Raw genomic sequence first — 18,898 nt, forward strand, 5'->3', positions numbered from 1 at the left:
AGACGTTCGCAAACTCTACTATTCCAATTCCAACTCGCTTGTGCACGAGACTGAGCCGCTTGTATACAACACGGTGGCAGAGCAACTACGTCAAGATTCCAGGAGTGACGTCAGGATTACCTGCTACTCCAATCCAGAGGACAGAAAGTGCAGTGCAGTGTTGTACCTGAACATGACACCACACTGACGGTTTTTGCCCCAAATTCAAGATTTCAACAAACATGCACTAAAATGTCAAAATAAAATAATGACCATGACATGTAGATAGCATTAGTAGACACCCGTTAATACAATTTATCAACAAAAACGTTGGCTCGGTCCCTTTTTTACGCTCTTTGCGTTATTTTTGACCTAACTCTTTTTAGAGTGAAACCACCTCACTAGAAATGAAGAAGGCTCCCATCCGACTGACTTATTGAACAGCTTGGCAGAAACACCCTCTCAATGATGGATAAAAGAAAAATCCCTGTCAGGCAAAGAGAGGACATTACTGCAACATATACCGCTGTATTTACAATGGAGATGCTACCAGGAACCACTGACAGAGGAACTGTGTCAAACACAGTGGGAGACGGTGCAATTTACACAACACCTGTGGTGACAGTGATTATTACGAAGATACAGGGCATACCATGTTACATCCCTCATCGTGAAGCACTTTATCAGATCATATAGAAAATATCTCGTGCAATGGTTAACTGTCAATGATGAGGATGACTAAAGACAGTAAATGTAAACAGTAAATGTCAAGCAATTAGTGCCAACATTACTGCTAAGTGTGTCAGTGAAATAAGGATTATTTCTGTGTAATACTTTAGTCTTTTGTGAAAGACAAATGCATCTTTATTGCTGAAAATGTGTTTTGGCCATCAATTCCATCATTGTTTTTGCAGAGAGGCAACAAATATTACTCTCCTGGTATTTTTTCTTCTACAGATTGTATTTTCCAAAAACATTGTCAAACTTGGCACACAGCCTAACAGGACTGACATAGACATCTGTTTAAAATTTGAGCAAGATAACGTGCCTAAAAATATTCTCATTCATCTAGGTCATTCTATTCTCAGGGCATTGAATTGATTACAGCTGGACTGTTCAGGTTGCCTTGAAAGATGTTTCACCTCTCATCTGAGTATGCTTCATCAGTCCATCCCAAAAGAGTGAAACCATTCTTGGTGTGGGCATGCCTCCACTTTAGAGAATAAATACACAGTTCCTACAACATCCCCTCAGTCTGGAGCTGTCCTGGCTAGTCTTTGATCACAAACTGATTAAGCCTGCTCGAATGAGAGGCGAAATGTCTTCCAAGAAAACGTGAACGGTCTAGTAGTGATCGATTAAATGCCCTGAGAATTGAGCAAGATTAGTTTTAAAACATGGCCGCCATTGAACACAATGTCTGTATGGGTGGGGCGTTACTAGCTAACTGGCACTACTGCAACTCTTTGACAATACAATACAAATAACTTATATCATATCCTGATGTCTACAGACCAGCTCCTGTGTGGTAATATGTCCTACCAGAATCAAATATTTAAATAACAACCCACATCCAAAGGGTCTGCGATAAATGGCAAAATAATTTCCGTGTTTGAAATACACAATACTCAATACACAAGTTTGATGCATTGAAGTCCAGCTCAATATGTTAGTTTTAATGTGCTCTACAAAATAGCTTGTTGTGAACGTAGATGTGGACACAGATAGTGAATGTGACACAAATGCTAACGACATTAGTAGTGGGATTTTTTGCTTTTGTTGCTTATTCCGGACAGGTTAGCTGGAAAGAGTGTGCCGACTTGATGAAACAGTTAGGGTACACCTTGGCCGACCCTTGACGGATCCCTCGGCCCAAACAAAAAGTAGTAGACATCAGGCAGTTACAGTAGTGTGGAGAAATGTGATTAAGAACCCACTACACAATTCACATACTTCTAAACACACTTAAAGCAGCACTGGGCAAGAAATAGACCTTAATAAATTTTTTGTACAACTCTTTTGATGAAACATTGACTTACAAGTACAGTAGTTGAACGAGACTTCATGCTCCGAGGGGGTCTGTATCGTTTTTACTGGCACAAAGCAACTTTGAGGAGGATGGGATCAACCCTGGCACACAAAACAATACTAATGTCCTGAATTTCTTTACGACATACTCACTTCCTCTTTTCGCTATAAGGACAGCTCAGTATTTCACGACACTACGTGCTGGCATGCATGGGAAATGTGGTTGATTTTTGTCAAAACTCTACCGCTTTTGTCCACATGGCGCCGCCATAATCAACAAAAACCGACATGACACAGTGTTGCTTTAAGTTTGAAAATACAAAAATGAAAAAAAATTCCAAGCTGCTGATTATAGGCTGTGTTCAGAAATTAATGTGAGTATAGCGCGCTCTCCCTTCGACAGCACAAGAGGATCACAGAACGTCCGCCTAGTAACTTTATTAAATCTATCTAAAATTGCTTACTATAAGCAGAATTCCTCATCGAATTGTAGCCAAAGGTACAATCCCGGTGGATATATGCAACTTGTAAATCCTTGTGGAAACCGAAACCACGTTTCCATGACTTTGACTTCTTTGTCTATTTCTTCTTCTAAAGCAGACGAAGTAAAAGCCACTTCTGCATGCCAGTAGTACTGAAGTAGATAACTGTAGTCACGGCAACATTGTTTCCGTTTCCACTAGGAATTCCAAGTTGCATTAATCAACCAGGATTGTACCTTTGGCTACATTGTGACGCGGGATTCTGTTTAGGTAAGCCATTTTAAGATAAAAAGAAACATTTGAAGATCTTTATTAAGTAGGTGCTTCGTCATCCATGTGTGTTGTCGCAGGCTGAGCCCACTCGACACAAATTTCTGAACGCAACAGTTTACTTTCCTTGTACTGCCTGCACTACTGTGCTTCGTTTTTGGGGCCACTCTGAATAACTGAATGGCACATTTGAACAATGTTCGGAGTTTCCGAACGTTCTGAGTGAAGCAGAACGCTCAGAGCGTATTTCCGAACACAAATGAGGGATTTTGTGGGCGACGAGCTGTCTAATGTCCATTGTCTCGGTTTTTGTAAAACAAATTTCCCATCAAATTTTATTTTATTTTTTTTGAAAGGTCCGTCTTAGAAGAAAGAAATATAGCAAGAAAACATGAAAAATAGTAACTTAAAACTACAATATATTGAGTTATGGTCTCAAATAAAAACACGGGATAGACTGAGGCCGTAATTACTGAACCACAAAGTAGCGAGGGAATACTGCATTTCAGAGTGAAAATAAAATATTGTCATCAAACTTGTGCCTTAATATATCTTACTTATGCGTGTCCCAAGATATGCATGGTATGCATCAGACAATATTTTTAGCAGTATGATATCAGCATTCTCAATTTCCCTTTACAGTCAATTCTACCCTTCTGTAAATAAATAAATAAATAAATACATTTTAAAAAGACCTTCAATGCATCCATAAAGAATGTTCCGTCCTTGAATTCTTAGTCAGTCTTTTGTGGTTGTTTATCAACCACAGTCTCGTGTCCTTTGACCAACATATTTTGCAATACACTTGGCAGCAGAGACTCGTGTATACAGAAGACAACATAAACACAAACAGGCAGTGTCAGAGGGCAGACAACAGCCTGTAGAAATGCATTCATCTCCTTTTGTTTCTCCCGGTATTTGTGTGGAGAATGAGAGGCCCTGCAACAGCTGCTGTTTTTTTTATCCTGTTGTAAAGTCAAAATACACCATTTAGTACAGTAACTGCTCCTCAGCACAGATGACCTTTGCATCTCAACACTTCACCTCCCTCCTGATCCAGCAGTGCTGCCCCTTTCATTTTCACCCTCACTGTCTCTTCCTCTGTCCTGGGTCACCACCTACCATTGCAGCCACATTCCGTGTATAAAATTAAAAAAAATAAAGATTTTGTCACACAGCACAGTGATTAAAGTTGCTGCTTGCTTGATTTATATGGCAGACTTTAGTTCCACAGGTGTGTAAGATTCATAAAATTATATCCTATGGGCGTTGATAGAAAGTTCAGAGATTTAAATCGTGTGAAATGAAAATCAATCCATTTCTCACTTTTGTATGTTTTCTGTATTTTCAAATTATCCATCCATTTTGCACAAACTTCTTATCATTTGGGTCACGGTATGATGGAGCCTATCACATCAAATTTTTGGCAAGAGGCAGGGTACAACTGGGACGGGTCACAGTTAAAGCAAAATAAATATTAAAGTATTGTCAATGATTTGCATTGTGCTGCATGTCTAAACCACTAAAAGAAAAATAAAATCAGTGAAATTTCTCCTGATAGTGCAATCATGGAATTGATGCCTTCCCAGTAATACATCCAACTGAGCAGGATAATTTTCTCAGTCTTCCACTCCTTCTTACCAACATGTGTTCTTTTTTAGTTCTGCCTGGCTGCCTCAGGTGATTTAATGACAACACACAGCTGGAATTAGGTGGAAGTGTTGGTTAAAACAGGAAATGCTAAATGAGAACCTATTGCAAATGTTTGTGTGTATATATATATATATATATAAAACCCACTTAAGTACGAACAGAACAGGCACTCAACAGGACTGCTGATGCTTTTGCAGACACACTAAACAGAATGCCAACGCTAGACAGTGCCACGCACTGTGCCCATTATATTCCCAACCGCAATATTTGAAACATCTTGCAGTGTGATACATTATAGCTATTTCAAACACCTTGCAGTGTGATACATTATAGCAAACTTCAATGATACTTCCACCATACATTTTTCAATCTGATAAACATTGTTACATTTACATATCTCTGATAATGCCAATCAAGAGCAGTTAACTTTGCAAATTGATTTTTTAACTGGCTTATTTAATTGTGCAAGTGCATCTAATGTGTTCAATGACACTTTTTGAAATGCACCTACACATGCACAACCAATCATTCAGATAGGTTAAAGCAGCAAAGATTAAGAACATATATTAATGGGCCACAGTCTGATTTAATCAAATACATATATATACGAGACGAGCTTATATTTAGAAGCCTTCACATCCTGGCAATCATTGCTGAGCTTTCCCCAAAGGATGAAGGCTCATCACAACTTCCACATGGCAATGCAACAAGAATTATTACAGGCACCATGCCAGCAACCACCACCACAAAATAAACAAGTTTTTCCACATCATACATCGCCTTCTCCCCCTTTCCCCACTCGACACTTTTACGCCTCTTCCAATTTGATAACACTGAAGTCCTTCCTTGAGCTCACATTGCTTTGCCTCCACTCCAAGACCTCATAACGCACAGTCCTCTCTTCCTTATATTGTGTTCCATTTGAGTCTGTCAGTCAACGTGTCAGATATGGACTCTCCATTTCGGATTTTTTTCCCTGTTCTGAATGAATTTCATGAGTGTGACGCTCAATGAGAGTGACACTCAGAGAGGCCAAGAGTCAGACACATACGCTCACTACATAACAAATGAGAAAAAGGCTGCAGCTTCCACCTTATCATAGTCATAAAACTTGTATTTCTTGAATTAACGATGATAGAACAAGACTTTTTTTTTTTTACACATTTGTTTAGAACATCCATGTTTGTCACTTTCTTACATTTAGGAGAAGAGACAGATTGATGGAAAACCTGCAAATAGAACCATGACAGAGCATGTCTATCTTTTTTCAATGACAAATTGACAATAAACAAAAAGTTCACTCGTACATCTGCAACTCACAAGTGAATTTTGTAATATGCATGGGCACATTTGTTAGATTTTATTTCATCTTTAGTCTTGGGTATTCTTTTTTTCTGATCATATCTCCTACTTCAATGAATATTTATATGATTCTTTCAAAAGAGATTGCTCTAATGGAGTCTTCTATCATCTAGTGCACCATAAGTTGAAAACAAACATATGGCATTTTTCTATTTTGCATCAAACAAACAAGTCTTGACTAATTTTGTATTCACTTTAATGTAAATACTTTGACCCAATTAAGGCACTGGTAATAAATAAAATCTGAATATTACTGGTGTACTTCCAAAATAGTCATTTTTTTAGGAGATCCCCAAAACGGCATGTTTGGTTAACCATTATAGTGCATCAATCAAGAGAGCAAGCCATTTTTACAACTTTTAATTGGTCAAGAAATTGTAAAAATAACACCTTACACGTGTTGACTAACCAATCGTCTAGATTTTGGGGAAAAAATAAAAAATAATTTACCCAATTGTGACTTCTGAAGGTTTTCTCAATGCCAGTGATAATGAAAACAGACAAATTAGCATCATGCCGGTATAAAATTAAATTTAAAACTCTGGAGTCATCACAGCATTAAACTAACGTCGCATCGAGTTACAGATGCATGAATAAGTAATTGTGTGCAAGGCGCTCTCCAGCAGGCACATCTGAAGTCACTGTGCAGCTACCTGAGATAATATTGAGCACCTGACACCTCTGGCCACGCATGCGCTCTATCATCCATTTACTCGCCACTTAATTACGTCAATGAAACAAGCAGTAATAACAGAAGTTGTCGGAAAACTTTTAATGTACTTTGACATCGTATTCAACTGTCATGTCAGAAAAAAATCCTTCAAAATCCACTTAAAAAACTCCATTTTTGGATGTATTATTTTAAAAGAAACAAAGACTAGTAAAACAAATCCAAAGTGTTAAATAAACGAGACTGGTTATGCATAAGAATCATGATTAATCCAAGGTAAAAACGTGCTCCAACGCAATATTCTCCCCAACTCACAGGGGAGTCAACTAAATACACTACTGATGACGATAAGGATGAGGGTGATAATTAGGTTGAAGTCATTCTAGTATCATCCTACCTTCCTCGTCCGGGTCCGTCTCCGGCTGACAACCTCTCGATTGGATCTCTTGTCCTGCTGTGATGCCTCACCAAGAATGTGATCCCCTCTTTTCCTCCCTCTCTCCCTCCCTGCCTCTTTTACACTATCTCTCCCGCTGCCTTACCTCGATCACCGTGCCGCTCGCCCTGGTCATCACCCATTGCACGCCCGCTGTGTTGCAAAGGAGCCACGCACAAACCACGCACGCCGCACTATAGTGCGCAGCTCGTTACGCAATTTGGCTTCCCGCACAGGTGCTGTCCACCGGACAGTGTTCCATACTGTGACGCTGTGCAGGTAAGAAAAGTCACTGTTTCTACACAGTAGTTTGTGGTAAAAAAATTAAATTGATTATCATGACAGAAACTTTTGCACAAACTTTGTGTAAAATGTGATTTCCAAATTGGGTAATTCGTCACCTTTTCAGATGTACAATTCAAATATATTTGGTAAAATATGCAACGGGAAATGAATAATCATGAAAAAGCTTCACAGAGCCAGACAAACGTTTAGATTTCACTTGCAGTAATAGCTTATGAGCGAATGCTTAAGAATTTGATTGAATTTAAATCATAATGTATTATTATTATTATTATTATTATTATTATTATTATTATTATTATTATTATTATCATCATTATTATTGATATGCTCCGTATCTGCCACAACAATAGCGCCATCTAGTGTAGGAAGGATTAAGTTATTTCACGTTTTAAGACAAGCGTGCACTTCTTGTAATGTAATATTTAACACGTGGAGCTAAAAAAATGAAGGGGTTAAACATTTGATTTCAATATATTACCATTCATGTTATAGCCCCGCTGTGGACAGGAGGGAATTGTGGAAATGTATTCCTTTCCTTTCTGGGAAAAAGTAGTATGATACTCAGGTTTAAGTTCAACATGAGAGTCAACTTTGTAGAGACAAAATACATTATGGTCAAACGTTTTTTTTTTGTGCAAGATTGTGCTACCCTCTAGTGGAACTTAAATTTACTGCATGCTCTCATTTTTTCCCTTAAATTAGAGCTCTACTTTCGAGTCTTGACCACACGTATTGTGTATTTAATGCAAACCAAACAAAACAAAGCATCTATTATTAGACCAATCACAACCCCAACTAGTTATCTCAGCACATTGGTGGAACATATCCCTGTTGTAGGTCTACATTAATGAAAGCAAAACTAGCCCGAAGAGACCCAGAGCGTGCTTGCAATCAACACATATCTGCATTTACTGTGAAAAGTTGTCTAAAAGTTTGTTTTTATTCCTTTTTTGAAGACTCGCTGTCAGAAATATTTGTTGCTCTTAAAATTGACATTGAATGTACAGTACATTTATGTGATAGGTTACCGTAGTTTAGATCAATTTATTACTTGTCGTGTCATATTGATTGGTCATTTGTAAAGTGTCATGTACAACTATAGACTTGCCAGGAAATCAAATTCCCCAATATACATTTTCCCCATTTATAAGGACAAGGGAAGCGTGCAGAGTTGTTGGAACTATCGAGGAAATAAAGTCGAGTCATACAATGGCGTTGTGGGAAAGAGTAAGAGAGGCTAGGCTCAAAACAGAAGTGAGTATTTGTGAGGAGTAGTGGTTTCATTCCAAGGAAGAATACCACAAATGCATAATTTGCCTTCAGGCGGTTGATGGAGAAGTACAGAGATGGTCAGAAGGGTCTGAATTGTATGTTTGTAGATATGGAGATAGCCTACGACAAGATACACACAAGAAACAGATCCAAGCAGACTGGAGTAGGTTGAGAAAAGTGGGTTATGTTATAGTCTTTGCTTGGATCAGGGGAAATGTTTAGAAGTTAGTGGAGAGGCCTGCCATGTACAGCTTGGATTTAGTGCCACTGAAAAAATGACAGGAAACAGAGCAGGAGCTGGCGGGGATGAAATGTTTCTCTTTAAGAGTGAACAAATTGAATAGAATTCGAAATGAAATATTTATCACAGAACATATTATGCACCATATAGACTGAATAAAATGAGGAATGATATATCTGATCAATGTCAAAGGTGTACTATATGTATTGGAACCCTTCTGCACATGTTTTGGAGTTGCATTTGTCTGAAGCTATACTGGTCTTACATAATTGCAGTAACTTCTCAGGTATGTGGGCAATCCTTGGAAAACGATCCCAGTATATGGTTGTTGGGAGATGTAACTCTACTTAATCTGAACTCAAACAAAAAATATTTTGTATTGCTTGCAGCAACCGCTGCGAAAAAGTGTATACTCGGGAATTGGAAATGTGTCGATCCCCCCAATGAAAAACACTGGACTAATGAACGTCTGTCATATTGTACACCAGAGAAAATTTTGGATTCAAATCAAGGAAGGTTAGATGTCTTTCAATCAATTTGGACAACTTTTTTGAACATTGTGACCCAGCTTGAAATGTTATTGAACTAAACCGAGTCCCTGTTTGTTCTTCATTATGTTTTCTATATCTAGAATTAATTGTTGTTTCGCGGAGAGAGAGTTTTTTTTGTGTTTGTTTTGTTTTTTGTTTTTTTTGTTTTTGTTTTTCTTGTTTTTGTTTTTTTTCTCTTTTTGTTTTGTTTTGTTTTGGAAAAGTTGGAAATCATAAATACATTGTATAATAAAAAAAATAATAATAATAATAATTCGAAATGAGACCCTCAGAGGGACAGCCAAGATTACAGGTTTTGGAGACAAAATTGGAGAGACCAGATTTTGATTGTTTGGCCACATTCAGAGAAGATATAGTGAGTGTACTTGTAGAAGGATGATGAAAGATGGCGCTGCCATTGTTTCTTTCTTTCTTTTTACTGTAAGGAGGGTACCATCATTGAATTCATAGAGAGCAAATTCATGAACACTTCTTATGTGAACTTTGACGTTGCTTAAAACTTAACTTCAGATTCAACAGATGAGATTAGAAAACCCATTGCTCAATGCTGTTCATATTATCGACATGTTACCTCCTGTTTCAACATGGAGCAGCTGCCTGTTTATGCACCAACCGAAAGAGTGCCTGAGCAGCGCAGTCGTGTGTTAATGACCAAACAGCTGTCATGCAGAAGGTGCCGGAGGCTGAAGAGAGTTTGGCCTCCTAACATTGGGACTGCTACATCTTTTTTTATTAACTGCTAATTGAGTAACAAAAACATAATCAGCAGTGAATTGTGAGAGTGGCTCTTACACTCGTCTCAGTTAGTAGCCGGCAATGGGTTGTGGTTGTATGCCTTAAGATGGAGGCGTGTTTCCCAACTTCTGTTTGTTTATCCCACCGGGATACTTTGATTTATAGTTGTTTGTCTAATAATCCATCTGCCACACAGATGTTTTGGAATTGCAGACACGCAGTTTTATTTGTGATATGTTCACTTTATTACAATACTAGAGGCCAAAAATTGATTAGCACCTTCTTCATACTATTGCTACACCAGCATCCCCCACTACCACAGAGCAACAAGACTATTTTAATTTTCATTCATATTGAGATGCATGGTATAATCCAGTGTTTTTCAAACTGTGTGGTGCGAGATATTGTCAGATGTGCAGTGGGAAATTATCTAATTTGTGCGGTCTAGCGCCTGGCAGTGTAATCATGTCTATACTACATGTACTCTAGTACTCTTCCATACCAGCAGGTGACAGCAGCAGCAGCAAATTGGTGACGCATGTTTATCCAAACAGGCCCATGCTTCACACTGAGTAAGTATCAATATGAAACATTATAAAATACTTTTTTCTTTGTGTTTATCTCATGTCTTCTTCCAAACCGCTTATCCTGTACAGGGTCGCTGGGAGGTCCTGGAGCCCATCGGCCTAGCGGGAACCGATCCCACGCTGCTTGCACACAACTCAGGCGTGTGTACTACTACACCATCAGTGACACCTTCTCTTTGTGTTTATTTAATTCCTATTCAAGACGTTATAATATAACGTCATTCTTCAATGTTAAAAAATGCTTATTTAAACAATATAATACTTATATTGTTAAAATAATCTTTTCCTTTTTCACAATTTCAGCTGGTGGTGTGCAGCGGTATTTTTTTTCAATGAAATGAATGTGCCTTGACTCAAAAAAGTTTGAAAAACGTAATCCATTAGGGTTCCAGTGTATACATTGTGACCCTCACAGCCAATGTAATTGTTATCTGTGATGACAGATGGCAGAGAACCATGTAGATGAAAATTTGCTTGCACAAGAGAAAATAATTTGCAGGGGAGCTTTGCTGTCTGTTTAGTGTACATACTTCTTAATCTCATGCAAATATGTGCACTTTTTTCAAATGCAGTCAGAGTGTGGACTTAACTGCAGACTTTCTGTCCTCAACAATGCTGCAATGAGTAAATCAATCTTTATGTAACAATATATTCTCAAACAAGACTTGCTTAGGGTAGATAATACTGTATTTTTTTTTCAAACTGCTGTGTTGGATAGGGTAAATTAAAGGAGCAACTTTGTGTTTTATAAGTGCATATATTGTTGTGATATTGAGACACTGATTACGATCAGTGTCTTTTTATGAAGTCTATATTTCAAACACATTTTTCACCTGGGATACAATTCATACCATGGATGCGCATTTGTTTTTAGTGCTGCTTCACTTTCTTTTTTTTTCCCTCTAGGGCCAGTAGTTTATTATACCCATAAAACTGTTCCTACAAAAGTAGCCCAGCAACTAGCATTAAAAGGTGAAGTGATGACATTATAGCAAAGAAAATGATAAAGACACCCCACACACAGACACACACGCACACGCACACACCTGCACACACACAACGAAGCCCTAAACAGATAGCTGTACTGCATGACTCTTCCTTTCTTACTGCAGCTCAGATATTTTATTGAGTGCAATGTGTCAACAGTGTCATAAAAGTCAGAATAATCATCAGTTTCATTGATGGCCTCAGCATTGATATTCGCTTACTCCAAGCGTAATACGCTTAAAGACCCACAGTTTTGTCTATGCCAATAATAACGAGCTATTATTTGTGACATTAATCTCAAACTAATTCCAAGTGAGGTCAAAAGTATGATATAAAAATGATTTCAACAGATGAGTAATACTGCTGCCAAACGAGTCGTCTCACAGTGCATTGCAAATTGTCAAAGCGTTTGAATTCCATCTGCAAACAGAGCAAAGTTGATTGTGTGCTAGATCCCTCCCAAAAACTTGGGGAACACACAAAATTTGTAGAATCACACACGCACAATGCAGTCTTTTGTGTTTCAACTAGACTTGCAACTTTTCAGGCAGGGGAGTTGACATGAAGAAATGAAGGAAAAACAAAAGAACAAACAAACAAAAAATGCAGATGTAGAATTCTGTAGTGTTGGGAGTAGAATGAAACGGAATCCTGGCTGCACGCATCTGTAATTTCATCTAGATTTAAAAATAACTTTGCATTAAGCATGTTTGAGAACTGCTCTCCAGTAAGAACTTGCCAATGGAATGAACAGAAGGAGCCTATTGAACTAATCCCTCTGCAGCATGAGTCACTTTGTCACAGAGGATATCCTCCACATTGTATGGTGTATGCTCCCTTATGCAAGGATGGTGATCACAAGCAATTTGTCATTAACTTCACTTTGATTTGCTGAAATATTTAACAAGAGTTACACTGTATGTCAGACTTAATTTTGGAGGGCATTACAGAAGTGTGTGTGTGTCTGCGAGTGCGTGTGTGTGTGTGTGTGTGTGTGTGTTGGGGCGGGAGGTTGACTGAATGTAATGAAGTGTGAACACAAGTTCCCGTTGATGCTTGTTAAGGTATAGAAAGTCTCTGTCAATGTTGTTGTCAGCAACGTGTATTAATCATCAGAACTATTAGTACCTTCATGCTAAGAGGTAAAATGTAGATGTACAGCAGCTTGGAATAAAACTGCCAGAAAATATTCGCACACCTTGGAATCTTTCATCATTTAATGTTCGCTCTAGTTATATTGTTTTTTCTTTTCTTTTTCACAGAGAGTAAGCAAAGATTTCAGTCTTATGTGTGCATGTGTCCATTGATTTCTCTCAGTCACCGGCCTTGCTAATGGGAGATCTCATGAGTAACAGCAAAGCGCAACATGCGCAATTGCTAATTTAGGCCTGGTAGAATATGTTCTTACAAAGTCTCTAAACACTAGTGGTTATACATGCCAATGTTGGTAAGGGCAGCAGGAAAACAATTTTATGGCTCATTAAATATTCATGTGTGTCCACAAGGTGTAGGCCAGGGCTCATGGCCTGCAGGTAAACTGGCAATGTTCCTTCATCAAGGTCTGGCTTTGCAGACCCAGAGGAGATAAGAAGTCTGCATACTGGGCTGGGTAGACCCAACAGGGAACAGGACACTTTTGATGTGGCCTTTTTCGGCCACAGAAAGGTAACATCAAGTTTCAGACACTGTACATGAACAATGGAATGTTTAAACCCAATGACCCATTCACTTGTCCAAAATCCGAAATTAATGAAAATAGAAACAATCCTCACCTTACTCTTTCAATTTTTAATTTGTTACTGTCATACTAGTGTAAAAAGAAAGTAACCGCTGTTAACTTAAATGTGTCATATTATGGAAAATTGACTTTTGATGTGCTCATGTACAAATAGTTGGCTCTCTGGGGTGCCTGCCCATTCATCAAGTGTGAAATTAAACAACCAAGTAAAGCTTTTATTACCCATTTCTAAAATATATGAGCCATTTTCCCTAACACCAAGTTTCTGCACTGATAATGAAAGTAACTCTAGCTTGCTGCAACAATAAACTAATAAACAAACAATGCTACAGAAATGTAAAATTAATTACAGTGCAATGCATCATGGGATATGGAGTATTTCAGTGAGCATCGTTCCTTACTACTTATGAACAGCACTACAACGTTAAACTAAATTGCACAATGATATACACACAGCTTTGTTGAATGGAATGCACCTTTAGCATTAAGCCTGAAAAATGAAGCCATATCATTTCACCCCAACATTATGAAATAAGTCGACAGAGTGAGAGTGATATTTTACATGAACAATGAAGCAGCCGTCTTTTGACAGTACAAAATACACTTTGGAGAATGAGTACACCAGGAAGTGCGGCAGACAGCAACTCCCACTTCTTGCTTCTTAAAAATACTCTGCACGACATTTGTTTTTAATGTCACCTCGTGGCATGTCCCCTCGCCAACTGTAAATCACTCCTTGTCCCAGAAATGTTCCCTGCACATTCATGTGTGCCTGCCTGTTCTTGTGCAGTTGCAAACGGGGGCTCAACAAAAGTTAAGTACACTTTTTGTAAAGATTGTGGAATAACATGCCAAGGTTCTTTGACTTTGTTGTCCAATGTGTGTCTATTGTCCTGCAGTAAATTACACACATTACATCTCGTATATCATGGATGTACCTTAGTGTGGTAAAAGTTGCCATAAACGTGAAATATATTAATAGAGGTGTATTTGTCCGCTCTTGTGTGTTTTTTCAAAGCTAAATTAATGACTACGAATCAAACCACTCATGTAAAATTAAAGAACCCTTCCTTTAATTTCTAACAATCCACAAATGTGGATTGGTTCTGTGTACTAAAACTGAAATACATGTCAACAAATATGTCGTTGTAATCTGGAATCGTAGAAAATTATGAAACTACATTCTTTTGATTAAATATTGTATTTTGCACTCTGTGTGTGGGGGGGTGAGAGAGAGAGAGTAAGAGAGAGGCAGCGAGAGAGAGAGAGAGAAAGAGAGAGAGAGAGAGAGAGAGAGAGAGAGAGAGAGAGAGAGAGAGAGAGAGAGAGAGGCTGACTTATTTTACACCTCACTATCACTCCTCCTCTCTAACTCCGTGTGTGTCAGCTTCATCGAGTAGAGGAAGAGTTGAACTTGACAAAGTAGTGGCTGTCACGATCACAGTTGCAATTAAAAGAACCCCCGATGAGGACATAAGCGGACCGGTGGAAGTGGAGGGTGAAGAGAACGAAGAAAGGCAAAGAAAGCTCAAGGTGTCACGATGGATGCGCGCAGCGTGTGAAGAACTCCTCTTTTTTTTTTTTTTTTCTTCAACCCCCCAGGCGGATTACAAAAGTAACACTGAAACGTGGACCTAGAACCCCCTTTTGTTCGTCACACTTGACGGGTTGAGTCAGCACCATGAACGTGTCATCACCAGACAGACGGAAAACAGTGCGTGACCTGGCTTTGGAGATTGGTATCCGAGTTATGCTCTTCGGAGTTTTTGCGTGAGTAAAGTCAATATAGTCGTCCCATTGTTTGATGACAACGAATTGATACGATTTATGGTTTTGCTCAAGTACTTCAAGGCATCAAGTGCATGTGTTCGACTCCCCTTTGCTGTATTGATACCATTGTGCCAGCAAGGGGCGCTCTTTATTACTTCAGAACCGTGGACAGAAAACACAACCCAGCGTGAGAAGCAAACAGGTTGCAACAACAAATACGATATTGTACAGCCTTTTACATTTAACATCTGAGTTATTCCCATGAAATGTATTCCGTTTTCTCCAAAAGTAGATACTACCTTTATGTAAACTGGTAGGACAGAGAAGCTTTAAGATAAAGCTTAGTACTTTTGGAGAAAGCTGACCTTGACATGATGAATTGAATGACGTGGTGGTAGGATGCACAGCTTACCAGAGGCATAACCAAACACATTAAACATCCATCCATCCATCCATCCATCCATCCTCCCTGTCCATCGCTTATCTTGTTTAGTCTTGGGGAGCTGAAGCCTACACCAACTGACTTTGAGCGAAAGCAGACTAACCCTGGATTGGTCAGTAGTCAATCACAGGGCTCATGAGAGACAGACAGCCATTCAAACTCACATTCAAATTGTCAGTGCGTGGGACCTGAACCCATGCCGCCTGTACAGACATTGGGCGAATCATTACACTTTCAGTCACCTCATATTAATATTTTAAAAAATGTAAGGTGACCTGAACATCAAAATCCCATATGATGTGATGGGGGCCCGAATTATATTTTACTCGGGGCCTGTTCGGGCCGGCACTGGTGGGAAGGCTATCTTGGAATATGACGTGATGTTTATTTATTTTCTTCTTTTCTTGTGAGCACATCTCCCTCACAGTTCTGAGAGTCTCAGCTCTGGCCTTCCTGTATGGCATTTGTATGTTCTCCCTGTGCTTCCGTCGGACTTCTCTGGGCACTCCTGTTTCTTCCAAAATTCCCCAAAACATAACTGAGAAGTAGAAATCGCCCATAAGTGTGAATGCCAGTTTCAGTGGTTTTCTATATGTGTCTTGTGATTGGCTGTCAACCAGTCCAAGGTGCAGCATTCCTCAATTGAGATTGGCTCCTGTTCACACGCAACCCTAAGCGCGATTAAAAATAAATAAACAAATATAAGGATGGATGGAGTGATAATGGAAAACAGTCCAAAATTGGCTCCTCTGATATGGAATTTGTGGCTGCACTGCCTAAATGACTTGTGTATATTGTCATTAAAACGTGTCCTTGGGCTAGTTGATCTGTCGGTCTACTAAAATGATTACACAGCCATGGGCTTTATTCGGTGTACTCATAGTGTCTTGAGTAATGGAACATGTCAGAGAGAATTCATTCTGCTATTACACTCAAGTGTCGCAATGAGCCTGTTATATGTTCCCTCTGCGTGATTCACATTGGTGTCTGATGTGCTGTGGTGTATTGTGGTTTAAAGCCATACGAAGACCGCATGCTCATAATAATCAAGAGCTACCTGAAATCTGCCTCAAGGGTGTAGCTAATAAGTTCTTGATTGCGATAATGAATTGAGTTTTGCTCCACGTTTTGTCTCCTCAGTGCATAGTCAGAAAACGGTGTAAAGGAATACTACCAGACAACTGCTGTATATTATCAATGTTAAACTGACTGGGAAACCGTGAACTGGGCCACATGATGATTTATATTGCGAAGACGATAGAAAAGTTATTGTGCCACTTTTCCCCTGTCGTGTCTATTGTCACGTGTCCTCTTTTAGGTGAATATTTACTTTCCTATGGCAAATTACAGCAAATGGTGAAAATATAAGTACGACAGAGGCATCTTGATTCAATGGACTTAAGCTTCCACTTATTATGCTTGTTCTACTCAGCTGCCACTAGGTGCCAAACTGAACAATAAACCAGGGAAGTAATAATCCACCATACTGTACATGACAAAGTTCTGATATAAAATTAAATTGAACAGTCAATGAAAATTAATAAATAACAAGGTACAGTATGTGAACGTACACAATGAATACTACTACTTTGGGAAAGAAATAACAACAACAACAACAATTGATTGATTGATTGATTGATTGAACAAACCCGTAATTATTAATAACTACCCAAAAAAAAAAAAAAAAAAGGCATGCTGAGTATTCCAACTCCTTCAGACTTTACACCAGGTTCAAAATAAGCGGTGTCGCATAGCAGTTTGCGAGTCTATATTAGTATTTTGCGCCTCAACAAAACACAATAAATAGCAAAATTGAGAATCTTAAATTTTTACGTTTTTCTTATAATTAAACGGTGGAGCCGGTCCCAAAAATGTGGGCTGAACGTATGTGCCTTAACTCTTACACAGAGGGAGTCAGCGGGTCAAGGCAAGATTGCTGCCTCTTACACCGCAGCAGCAAGCTAGCAATGAGTTTCGGCTGGCTACTGCTGTGGCTACCCACGTTGCAGTTTCGCTCCGAAATCAGCAATGACAGCCTTCTTGGTGGTGAATTCTAGTATTCTAACGAAGGGATTACGAGGAATAATTAACAATCTTTACAATAATTAACAGGGAGAAAGAGGGAGAAGGCATTCTAATTGCTAAGATAACCTTTTGTTAACCTGAAACACCATAAATAAGTGCTTGGGTGATTGAGTACACTATTCACAAAAGTCTGTCTGGAACTACGTTAAAGCGGAGCAACTTTGAACAGCAAAATAGCAGGCAATTTAACAAGTGTCCGGAAAGAAAATTATACACAGTAATGCCACATAAGTCAACTGGACTAGAAATGCATCATGTTATGGCGTATGTCAGTGAGTCTGAGTTGCCTCGAACAGTGTTTAACAACCAAGGGTACGTGAGCACATTGCTGGGAGAACGTGTAAACATTTATTATTTTATTTCAAAGATTATGAGGAAATATTCAGAATCATTTCTTAAAACCGTCAGTATAATGGTATGTACATTCTTCAACTTGTGTTTTGGTCATGATGAATAAAGTTTGAAAGCTTGTTGAAAGGGGACTCAGTTCTCAGCTCAGGATTTGTGGTAAATGTTATAAGAGTTATACATAACAAAGGCAGGTTTATTTGTTTTGATTTCAGATTTTTGTATTTATATTATATTTTTATATTCAACGGAACATATTTATTCGCATATTTAATTTTGTGTTCAAAAGAAAATCATTCCTGAGAATTAAGTGTTAAAAGTAAGGAGATGAAATAAAAGGATTTTCATATATTAATCAGTTGTTTTACATTCTACTTTTGGAGAATCATCAATCCGTATGAGAAGGGGTACTCATGGTATGACGAAAAGGTTCGGGGGTACACAAGACAAAAATGGTTGGGAATCAATGAGTGTCTAGAACAGGGGTGTCTGTTTTTGTCGCGGGCCACATCGTAGTTCTGATTTCACTCAGAGGGCCGTTACGACTGTTAACCTATGTAAATGTATGATCGCCTCATACACAACTAATTGATGGATCAGTAGTTTTGAAATCAGAAGCCAGTAAATGGTTCGTTCAACTATTTTTCAATGTATTTTAAAGGAAGAATTGGTAACAAATGCTTGAAATTTTGAATATATATATATTGTGTTAACAGTGAAGACAATTAAAAAAAAAACATGTCAAGTCAACACATGATTTGTCTTCGCGGGCCACATAAAATGATGTCGCGGGCCGGATCTGGCCCCCAGGCCTTGAGTTTGACACGTGCGGTCTAGAAGATTAAAAGTATTGACGATACACGGTTCAGAAAATGATGAATGGAGACATATTGAATACACGTAATATCACTAATAATGTGATTTGTTTTCACAAGAAAGCTCTGAGTTTTGATTTT

The 18,898-nt window shown here is 38.6% G+C and overlaps 2 protein-coding genes and 1 long non-coding RNA gene across 3 annotated transcripts in view; 2 read left to right on the plus strand and 1 right to left on the minus strand.

Moving 5' to 3' along the window:
- cdh23 (cadherin-related 23) overlaps window positions 1-6,960 on the minus strand; it is a 183,499-nt gene extending 176,539 nt beyond the window's left edge. The window contains exon 1 of the mRNA XM_086044818.1: window positions 6,842-6,960. The gene's annotated coding sequence lies outside the window, so the exon portion shown is untranslated. The remainder of the gene's footprint in view (window positions 1-6,841) is intronic.
- A 51-nt stretch (window positions 6,961-7,011) lies between these two features.
- Window positions 7,012-12,754, plus strand: LOC147139656 (uncharacterized). Its single transcript, XR_015088614.1, has 3 exons — window positions 7,012-7,159; window positions 10,491-10,557; window positions 10,642-12,754. It is a non-coding gene; the product is annotated as an uncharacterized LOC147139656 (long non-coding RNA).
- Window positions 12,755-14,685: 1,931 nt separating this feature from the next.
- plpp4 (phospholipid phosphatase 4) overlaps window positions 14,686-18,898 on the plus strand; it is a 62,076-nt gene continuing 57,863 nt past the window's right edge. The window contains exon 1 of the mRNA XM_086045974.1: window positions 14,686-15,067. Coding sequence (XP_085902100.1) covers window positions 14,979-15,067 — 89 coding nt within the window. The 5' untranslated portion in view covers window positions 14,686-14,978. The remainder of the gene's footprint in view (window positions 15,068-18,898) is intronic.

This window comes from Filicampus tigris, chromosome 11 (assembly GCF_054856515.1).
Source record: "Filicampus tigris isolate MCC_2025a chromosome 11, RoL_Ftig_1.0, whole genome shotgun sequence".
NCBI lineage: Eukaryota > Metazoa > Chordata > Actinopteri > Syngnathiformes > Syngnathidae > Filicampus > Filicampus tigris.